This window comes from Mus pahari, chromosome 1 (assembly GCF_900095145.1).
Source record: "Mus pahari chromosome 1, PAHARI_EIJ_v1.1, whole genome shotgun sequence".
Classification (NCBI taxonomy): Eukaryota; Metazoa; Chordata; class Mammalia; order Rodentia; family Muridae; genus Mus; species Mus pahari.
In genome coordinates this window covers 117,440,435-117,450,191 of record NC_034590.1, presented here as the reverse complement: position 1 = coordinate 117,450,191, position 9,757 = coordinate 117,440,435, and the positions used below count along the sequence as shown (strand labels likewise).

The 9,757-nt window shown below is 53.8% G+C and overlaps 2 protein-coding genes across 3 annotated transcripts in view; one reads left to right on the top strand and one right to left on the bottom strand.

Moving 5' to 3' along the window:
• Mrpl49 (mitochondrial ribosomal protein L49) overlaps window positions 1–2,307 on the top strand; it is a 4,091-nt gene extending 1,784 nt beyond the window's left edge. Inside the window, exons 3-4 of the mRNA XM_021197547.2 lie at window positions 767–891; window positions 985–2,307. Of these exons, the coding sequence (XP_021053206.1) occupies window positions 767–891; window positions 985–1,131 (272 nt within the window). The 3' untranslated portion in view covers window positions 1,132–2,307. The remainder of the gene's footprint in view (window positions 1–766; window positions 892–984) is intronic.
• Syvn1 (synoviolin 1) lies at window positions 2,215–9,328 on the bottom strand. Of its 2 annotated transcripts, none has more exons than XM_021197528.1 (16): window positions 8,775–9,328; window positions 7,855–8,003; window positions 7,561–7,653; window positions 7,322–7,474; window positions 7,181–7,229; window positions 6,656–6,759; window positions 6,028–6,154; window positions 5,834–5,933; window positions 5,690–5,755; window positions 5,482–5,598; window positions 5,238–5,401; window positions 4,840–4,968; window positions 4,598–4,753; window positions 4,329–4,515; window positions 3,418–3,569; window positions 2,215–3,349 (listed from the first exon to the last, which is right to left on the bottom strand). In XM_021197528.1, the coding sequence occupies exons 2-16, from the start codon at window positions 7,984–7,986 to the stop codon at window positions 3,240–3,242; spliced, it is 1,839 nt and encodes a 612-aa protein (XP_021053187.1). In that variant the 5' UTR covers window positions 7,987–8,003; window positions 8,775–9,328; the 3' UTR covers window positions 2,215–3,239. The 2 variants fall into 2 exon arrangements, with proteins under 2 accessions (XP_021053187.1, XP_021053193.1); XM_021197534.1 differs by lacking the exon at window positions 8,775–9,328 and adding an exon at window positions 8,567–8,758.
• Between the last annotated feature and the right edge of the window lie 429 nt (window positions 9,329–9,757).

The window sequence follows — 9,757 nt, the reverse complement described above, 5'->3', positions numbered from 1 at the left end:
AAAAAAAAAAAAAAAAAGAGTAGTCCCCGAGCTGGTGGAGGGCGGGGTGAGGGGCCCCTAAGATGCAGATAGATAGATACGTACATACATACATACATGCACACACACACACACACGCACACACGTAAACTTTTTGTTTTTAAGGAAGTGTGTGTAACCCCGGCTAGCCTAGTCTTTAATCTGTGGATCACACTGGCTCCAAACTCAGAAATTCCACTACTGGGATTAAAGGAATGTGCCACCATGCCTGCCTTCATTTGTTGCTTGTTTGTAGATAGGGTTTCTCTGTATAGTGCTGACTGTCCTGGAACTCACTTGGTAGACCAGGCTGGCCTCGAACAGATACACCTGCCTCTGCCTCCAGAGGGCTGGGATTAAAGGTGTAAGGTAGCATGCCCAGCCTCTGGCTTCTAGGCATGAACAGTCATGCCCAGCTTTTTTTCTGTTGAGCACTTAGATGGTAGCAGGTCTATGTGGGGACCATAGGACCAATGTAAAAATTCACCCTTGACTCTATGAACCTGAAGGACAGAGATGATCTGAAGTTTGAGGCAGTCTTGTCCAATTTGATTTAATATACCCTATAGCAAGTGCAGCAGGCCTATAATTGTAGAACTTGGGAGGTGGAAAGAGTTCAAGGTCTTTTAGCTACATAGAGTCCAGCAAACCCTGACAGAGCCCTTTGTAGCTTTTGTGAGGGGAAAGCCCTTGGTTGAGGTGGATGAGGCTATGATAAGCTGGCTTTTTATACTGTATCCCTTTATAGATCCCCTTCCCAGCTTGCCCTACTTTGTTCGTCGCTCTCGGATGCACAACATTCCTGTCTACAAGGAGATCACACATGGCAACCGACAGATGACCTTGATTCGGAAGGTGGAAGGTGACATCTGGGTAAGTGGCTTGGGTGTGTACCTGATTGTTCCAGGGATGAAGGCATGGGGTCCTGTGATTAGAAACTGGTGACTGGAGTTTATCTTTCCTCAGGCCCTACAGAAGGATGTGGAAGAATTTCTGAGCCCGCTGCTGGGAAAGACACCTGTCACCCAGGTTAATGAGGTGACAGGTACTCTTCGAATCAAGGGCTACTTTGATGAACAGCTTAAAGCCTGGCTTCTGGAGAAAGGCTTCTGAGGCCTGATGGTTAGCCCTGTGGCAGTGCTCGACACAGACTGGCCTCCAGAGAGGAGGTGGATTTGCAGTCTCTGGAATAGGATACAAAGAACAGGGCTTAAGTACTTAGGATGAAAGGGCTTTGAGATAAGGCCTTGCTTTCATAAAGTGGAAGTAGACCTGCATGTACAAGTGTCCACTTGAGAGCTGTCGAACACGGGAGGCCACAGCAACAATCAAGCTAACAAAAGCAGACATTAACTGCTGTACAGATAATCTCTTGTGCATTGTGTGGAAGCATCACCTGTCAATAAGAAGCTGATGGCCAGTGAGCTGAGGCAGGATTAGACTGTGGGACATCTGACGAGGAGATTCACCCTGGACTCCGAGGAAGCAGGATGTAGCAAACTGAGGAGAGGAAACTCACCAGCCATGTGGCAGACATAGCCTAATTTAAATGGGTTATGAACTAGTGGGAACAAGCCTAGTTTAAGGCTATAAGTATTGCACATAAAAATGAGCCTGTAAGTCATAATTCAGGAACTGGGTTGAGATTTCTAATTCCTGTCCCTTTATAAAGTGTAATACATTTCTTTATGTTTGCTGTTCTGGAAGCAACCACCCAACCTTGTTCTGGGGCCTTCACAGGATAGACCCATCAGGGAATCCTTGATCTTGAGCTTCTGCTATAGACAGGGCGTGGTAGAAGCTATGGCACAGATGACACAGTGCAGGAAAATGACATGGACTGGAGTGGATGAGACAACATCTTAGGTTCTGAGTGCTGTGGTAGGGTTGGGGAATCACCCTGTGACCTGGAATCAACTATGCAGGGGTTTGAAGACAAAATGTAGACCTTCCACTTCTGGCCCCCACCCCACCAGCCACATGTCCAACCCAACCATTAAACTGGGTAAACAATGTCAAACAGTGTCCAGAACCTCCTACCCTGTGTGACCTCAGACCTAAGGTAGAGGTACCAACCTCCCAGTGCTCTCTAGTTGTTGATCTCAGCACCCTCATCCCAGAAAATGCAGGCCGTTCTTGGGTATACAGACTGAACAAATGAGCCCAGCCCCCACCCTAGGTCACACGTTCTACCAGTCATTAATGCAAGTTTTTATTTAGCTGTATATACAATTTAAGCTATTAAAATTTATACAATATTTACAAATTAAATAATCATCTGAAACTCTCCAGAAACTCCTGTAACACAAAACCAAAAGAAGAAAGAAACAGCTAGGCCTTGGCTCCGTGGTCCTTGCCTGGCCCAGAGCTTGTTCTAAATTGCAAAGTCCAGGTACCTAGCCCTACACCTGCTCCTCTTCCTGGGGTCAAGCATTCAAATGCAGAAGACAAAAGCCACTAGGTACAGAAATTGTTCCAACCCTGATGTCCCACAGGTTGGAAGTGGCCAGCCTTGGGTTCTGGGGAGAAGTGGTTTAAGGAGCAGCACACACCCTTAGCCAGGCCCACCAGGCAGTGGCTGCTGGGTGAGATGGGGAAAGAGCTGGGGAGGGGCAGGGCAGGGTCCCTTGGTGCTGCCCGCCTGTGCCCCACCCCCAGGCACTCCTTTCCCTGAGTTGTGTGGTTGCCAGTAAGACATGGAAATGCCACAGGGCTTTGGGGGCACAGCCACCATCACGAAGGGGTTCTGGGAAGACTGGGCTAGAGGAAAGTGACTGGTACCAGTCTTGGCAGGAGGGTGGGGCAAGGTCCTGGTCCGTCTTCAGCCCCTCTGGGTTTCCACACTTGGGAACAGAAGCTAATACTGTTCGGCACTGCAGCATGGTCCCGTACTCACAAGCAGGGCTTGCAGGGGCTTCACCTTCTCCCAGAAAGCAAGGGAGAGAAGGCTTACCAGAGATTCAGCTTCTACTTTCAAGGCCCCAGTAGGACATGGCAGAGGTGGAGGAAGGTTAGAGCTGACCAGTATCCCCATGGCTGCTAGGGGTGCTGGGGGTGGATCAACTGGAAGCCCAGACACTTCTTGATCCTCAGAGATCCTGCCAAGTCTTTCTCAACTGGGGTTATTACTCCCTGGTGCAACAGAGAGGGAGCTGGCACTTGGTGGCAGGATGTGTTCCAGTGAGGGCCACTCAAGAGAACAGGGCCAAGTCTGGGCAGTGTCAGTGGGCAACGGGGGACTCCAGCTTCTGCAGGCGACGGCGGCGGAGTTCTGCAGCATCAGGCTCTCCATCCTCGGGAAGCTCCTCTGCAGTGCCCACTGGCTCAGGAGCTAGGAGGAGATGGCAGAGGTGAAGCCCAGAGAACCTTTCATCCCACCTCTAGAGCTTATTCACTTACCAGGAGGCTTTTCTGCTTCAGGAGTTGGTGGGGAAGCTCCCGGAGATGGGGTAGGAGCCTCAGAGCTGGGGGCGCTGGTGGGAGGGGCGGCAGATACCACTGTAGAGGCAGTCTCTTCAGTGGGGTTCACTGAAGCAGCTGGCCTGGGGGGCCTGGCAAGAAAAGGGATAAGAGGCCTGACCTTGGCATTCTGGGCTGCACAGATTCTCCTACCACCCACCTGCCACCATGAGCCTTGCAGGACAAGCTCTAAGGCAAGCTATCCTTGAGTCCTTGTGAGGAGTAGGTATGAGTGAATAGGCGGATTGGATTATCAGGTGGAGCAATAAAAAGGTCAAGTAATTCGGCCCCGAGGATTCTAAATCACTCGTAGGCAGACGGCTGACCCTTTCCTATTACTCTTCAGTCTCCACTGATAGGGTGGGCACTGTACAGGGTGTGTACTGAGCAGCTTACAAGGCTGAGAAGGCTCAAGCCTTGGACTCTGGCTTCCTGCCAGGCCTCTCTCTACACATGTCACATATGAGTAGGGATTTGTTTTTATTCTAATATACAAGTCTTCAAGCAAGTGATGACACTAGCACTTGAGCATGGGTCAGGCTGGCTTCAGGTGACTGTTATCTGCTTCCTCAGTCTGTCAGCAATGGCAGACATGAGGTGATGAGTTGTAGCAGCGAATGTCAGCAATAATTTGAGCTTAGAAAAAAACAAGTAAATTTCACAGCCAGCTCACTAATAAATTGATCCTACATGGCTGCGGATGCACTTCTTGATCTGAAGGATGAAAGCAGGAATGGCCGAGAGCTCCTGTACATGCCTGTAGACAGGTGGCCTGACTACAGGGTACATGGCAAACATGTCAAAAATTGCATGGGACCTTTTTGGAACTCTTCTGAATTTAGCATGCGTACCCCAGGGAGGCCAGCACAGTGAGGTACTGGTTGATTTGAAGCATGGCAGCATCCAGTAGTGTGTGTATGTTGCGCAGACTCTGCAGCCGGGCCTCCAGGTGCTGCCGCTCATGGCCCTCTAGCGCTCGCAGCTCCTCTGGCGTTAGGCCAGCAAAGCCCGCAGGGGGCACAGGCATTGGGGGGAAGGCTGGCAGGAGATACAGAGGTCAGTCTGAGCTATCTGGGCCTTACCTCTTTACCCCAGACACCCCAGAAAGTGACCAACTTACCAAAAGGTGGAGGCAGGGGCATACCCATCCAAGGAGGAGGGAAAGGGAAGCCAGGGGCAGGACCAGCCTCTGAGCCAGGTACAGAGCCAGGTGCTGGGGCAGAAGTACTAGTGCCAGCAGCTGTGGTGGTGGCTGCTCCACTAGGCCGAGAAACGGCTGGCAAAATGCAAAGTCGAAGTCAGTCTCCAGGTCTCAAGATCTGACTGCCACCCCCCAGCTGCCTTGGCATGCATAAGGCTCACCTGCACTGGTGGATGGAGGGGCCGCAGCCTCTCCTGAGCTTGGGGGAGGCGGGACAGGTGGAAAGGGACCCATTGGGGGCCACAGTGGAAACATGCCTGGAGGAAAAGGCGGCAGGAGGCCCTGGGGGACTGCAGAGAAACAAACAGTAGTGAGAAGAGGGCTGGGTGGACAGTTCCACCCCAGGCAGTGCGCTTGGCTACTAGGAGCTCTCCTCCACTCTGGCAGGCCCTGCTTACCACTCATCATTTGTCTATTTCTCATCTTTTCACCCCTTCCTGCCCAGAATGAGCTTCAGGAGGACAGACATCTGGGATTCCCTAGCACTGTCAGTACCCAGCCCAGGGCAAGGACCTAAGAACAAGGAAGGTCCTCTGTGGGCAAAGGAAGGACCACTTACAATTAGGGGGCTGTGGCAGCAGTGGTGGAGGATGAGGGGCAGGGGGTGGTCCTTGGTCGGCAGGCTCAGGAGGTGGTGGTGACTGGGCTGGCAATGATGCCCGCAGGACATCCATACGGCAAGTCGGGCAGGTCTGCTGTCTCTGGAACCAGGAGCGCAGGCAGCTGGGAGTAAGATGAAGCAGTGGTCAGCAGGTCCCCGTGAGCCTGTGCCCACGATGCACGTACCCCAGACCTTCTCCCACCTCGTGTGAAAGATGTGGTTGCAAGGCAATCTCTTAGCACCAGTCACCATTTCTTCTCTGCAGATGATACAGACGTTATCCATTGCCTGGAGCTCTTCGGGGGTGGCATCTGGGTACCTGGTTAAGATGGCAGGGTAGATGTCAAGACCAGAACTGGGAGCGAAGGGATCTCGGAGTTTGGGAGAGTAGCCAGAACAAGCCCACTTACAGTGTGTTCATGTTGCGGATGGCTCGCCGGGACATGATGGCATCTGTCACAGCTTTCTTGAACTGCCTGAAGAGACAAGTCAGTGAGTGTAAGAAGACGGGGAAGAGAGCAGTCTGAGGAAGTAAGGGACAAGGCTGGTCTCACCTCATGGCCAGGTACATGGGCCTAATGGCAAAGAGTGGAAACGTGTGCACCTTGATCATGATGGTCATGAAGGCCATGTACAGCAGGACCTTGATAAAGCCTGAGGAGGGAAGGGAGATTGTGGCTGGCCATAGGGCTGGCAGACACACTGACGGATGCTGCTGCGGACTGCAAAAGGCTCAGGATCCCGTTACCTGTAAACAGCTCCGTGTAGAGCATGTATACAGCCTTGTTGTCCCAGGGGTTCTCGCTCTGGAGGTCCACGGAGTGCAGCACATACTTGATGAAGATGGTGAGCACCATGGTCATCAGAATGGCGTACTGCAGGGAGGGACAGGAGGGGGTGAGCGCCAGCTTCCAGAGGTGCAGTGATACCAACACAGGCTGCAGACACAGCTGGGTCCTCCCAGCCTGGGACGAAAGCAACTGACTCAACCTCCAAAGCATTAACTGTCAGCTATGAACACAGCACAAGGCCCAGCAAGTGATAAGCACTCAGCAAATGTGAGCTGGGACACGTCTCCTGGGTGATCTACCCAGCAATTTTCTCTTTTCCATTCCTAGCCAGCTGTGACATCAGCCTCCAGGAAGGCTTGCTAAGGTACTCAGGTCAAGAAATCTTCTACACTACACCAGACTTCCGTTGTGTCCTTCTGCAATAGTCTCGAAGTATGAGAAGGTGGCCAGGACTACATGACAGAGGCTCCCTGGTGCCCGGCCAGTGAGTGGGTAGAGACATAACGGGCCCCCGGGAAGCACTTGTAGGATGGCTCACAGCACATGCAGTACCATCTCAGCTTTGTTCCCCCAAACTAGTTTTACCTCAAAGCCAAACACCAGCTGCACGGAAGCCCCACGGGTCAGGACGCTATGATAAGCGTGGCTGACGAAGAGGAAGTCCAGGATACCCAGGAGAAACATGAGAGCTGTGGAGACCCCCAAAAGGAGGAAGTGAGGTCAGCAGAGGCCTGACGATCATGTCCTGCTCTACGGCAATCCCACCCCCATGGCCATCATGGCCACAGACTCTGCCATCTATGTAGATGTGCACACCTAAGCAGCATCAGCCCGCTGGGAACTACTTTTGCCCAGGCAGGGTGTTGGGGCAACCCAAGCCCAGGGGAGAAGGCAGAGCTGAGCGCCCAGGCAGTTAAGAAGCTCTGGAGTGGAACAGAGCCGAGACTATGCAAATTAACTTCTTAAATTATCTTTCCTGTGCAGCTGTGGACAGAGGGGCAGCCAGGGCTCTGGGTACTGGCTCGTAGGTTTTGACTTTTCACAGTCTGCTCCTCGGTGGCCCCTCCTTTTCCCTCAGGTAACCCCCACCTCTTCACGAGTCTCACTTACAGACGATGCGGCAGTGGAAGAGCCAGGAGATGTTGGGGCTGCGTTCCATCTGAGGCAGAGCAGAGAGGGGTACCATCAAGATGTTTGGGGTTGCCCCATACCCCAATCTACCGGCATGCCCATCAGCCACTCCCAACTCACAAAGTCCACACGGTCTTCAGCCAACCAATGGAAACATTTGAGGAAGAGGAGCAGTGTAAAGAGTGCCACAAAGCGAGGGCTGAAGTCATCCCGAAAAACAGTGAAGGCCAAACACGTCTCAGTGACAGCGTACCAGGACCGTTCCAGAAGGTGCTATGGGTGAGCAGGGCATGATATGAAAACCAGTCATTTGGGTACCCTCCTCTGAACCCTGTCCTTTGGAGCCACCAACATATTACCTCCATCTCTGCTGCCCTCAGCTGCCCAAAGAACACCTTGCCCATCACCTTGCCCAAGAGAAAGACAAGGACAAAGGCCTGGATGTACAGGACCTAGGGGTGAGGAAAGGTCATGGATTGAGGTTATTTTCTGCTTTCCCCTGCCTGGGGCTCATCATTCTGACAGGTCCCCAAGACTGTCATAGATTATTCCAAGTTAGGCAGCCAGAGGCTATTTCTCTCCTACTTGTATGACATGTAGCCCCACTTCTGCCCCAGGTAGACTCCTCCTCCTTCCCTGAGCCCTGAACTCACTGCCATGCTGGGGCTGGACTTGGTCAAATACACGACAGTGGGGTAGAACTGGTGTTTGAGGTAGTAGGCATGAGCCACCACTGCCCCGGTCAGCGCCAGGCTGGCTGCCATCATCACTGCGGTGCGGAACATCGCCCTGGCCCAGAGACCTGCACAAGGAAAATGACATTTGTGATATCCACACTATGCAAACCTAGCACAGGCCCTGGCAGACTCATTTCACCTCGACAGCCATTAGATTCAAAACAGCAGATACTCCCTGCTCCACAAACGAGAAACTGGGACTCAAAGGGGTTAGAGGCTCACACTGATGCGAGGCCTAGAACTTGGGTCAGGCTCCTTTCAAATCTAGGGCTCTTTCCACGCTGTCTGCCAAGGCGCCTCCTCTAGGGAGGCAAAGTTGGGAGGAGGGGGGCTGCTGCCGCTGACCCTCTGAAGGAGCTGGGACGAAAGGCTTTAGAGGCAGGTACGCTGGGCCCGCCAGGGGTGGAGGAGGCAAAGTGCAGAGGGCACAGCTTGAGAAGGCGACACCACCAGTGACAGCTGTGCCAGGGTGGTCAGCGCAGACGCGCGCCCAGCGGGGTACGTCAGTCTGGAACCCTGGCGCCCCCCCCCCCCCAGCAGTGTCCACTCTGAGAACCGGAGAAACGGCCGACCGCCAGGGTGCAGCGGCGGGACTGAGAACCAGTCAGGTCGCCTCACGTTCGCACACCTGTGAACGCTAGGAGTTGCGAACCTCGCAGGCGGGGCCCGGCCTCTGGAACGGTGGCCGCGCCGCCGCCTGAGTTCTCCAGCCATCTGACAGGCCGAAAACTGGCGGCCGAACGCGGCGGGGCGGGCTGATCGCAGTGACCCCAAAGGGCAAGGTCCTAGACGCCGACACCCCCCCCCCAACCCCAATCAGGACCAGGGCCACTCACCAGGAGCCCAGCGCCGCGAGCACGCTCAATCACCGCGACTGCGGCAGCCGCTCCGGTTAACAACACTCCCCACCCCCTGCGAACCGGAACTTCGGGGGTAAGACACCTCACTTCCGGCGGCGCGGGGCGCGGCGGAGTGGACCGTACCAAGTACGCTTTGCGCGCTCCGATCTCGCCTGCGCTTCTGGGGTCCGTGCGCAAGCTACCGGAACGAGCGAGAGATGTGACCTGTGGTGGCGACCAAGAGGGTAGTGGGAGAGGGCTGACGCCCGCCACTTGCTCGTCGCCGCTGTAGAGTCACCACCCTAAACTCCTCCAGGTCTGCGGCTCTCAAAGTGCCTGGAAGATGGGGCGTCCCGTGGGCCGAGCCATTTGGAGGGGGGGGGCAGGAGCGAGCAAGGGCCAGACTTTATGTCAGGCATGAAAGAAATAAAATGTGTAAGCGCCTCATTCCGGGGATAGCTACGACACGGTAAGAAGTTAAGTGCTTCTTGAAAAAAAAAACGGTGCAGAAAACAGATATAAGTCTTCCCAGGTTACCACCCCCCAACGCAGGTTGTGTAGGAGTGAGTTTGTTCCCGTGGCTATCGCTGATTGGTTGTGATAAAGTTACGCGGACCAATGAGAAAAGAAAAGAAAATTTTTGGGCCTATAGGGAAAGAAAAGCAGAGTGGTTGCTAGGGTCAGTAGGCAGAGTGGTCCTGGACTGGGTGCTGTGGCTGCTGGATGCGTGCTGAGAAAGCGCAGTCCACAGGCAGGGGGTCCCTATCCCGCCTGGGGGACGCTTACGGCGCCCTCAAAAGGAGCAGTGCTTGGGTGTCCGTACTGACACGAAACAGAGCGCCAGTTATTTCAAGTTGGGATGGAGAGTTGTGGGCGAAGGCGTTGACTTTTCAACACCCCAAAAGCTCAGTCAGTTTGCGTGTTCATCCCTGGGAGATAGCCAGACCTCTGTTCTGACCCGTTCTGTCTGTTAGGACTCT

Excerpts from the sequence above, each read along its gene's own strand:
- Syvn1 (XM_021197528.1), bottom strand. The coding sequence starts at position 7,986 with ATGTTCCGCACCGCAGTGATGATGGCAGCCAGCCTGGCGCTGACCGGG. Across the intron at positions 7,230-7,321 it reads CTGAAGACCGTGTGGACTTT|ATGGAACGCAGCCCCAACAT; the intron begins GTGAGTTGGGAG and ends GCTCTGCCTCAG. Across the intron at positions 3,570-4,328 it reads ACTGTGCTGGCCTCCCTGGG|GCCCCCCAGGCCAGCTGCTT; the intron begins GTACGCATGCTA and ends TTTTCTTGCCAG.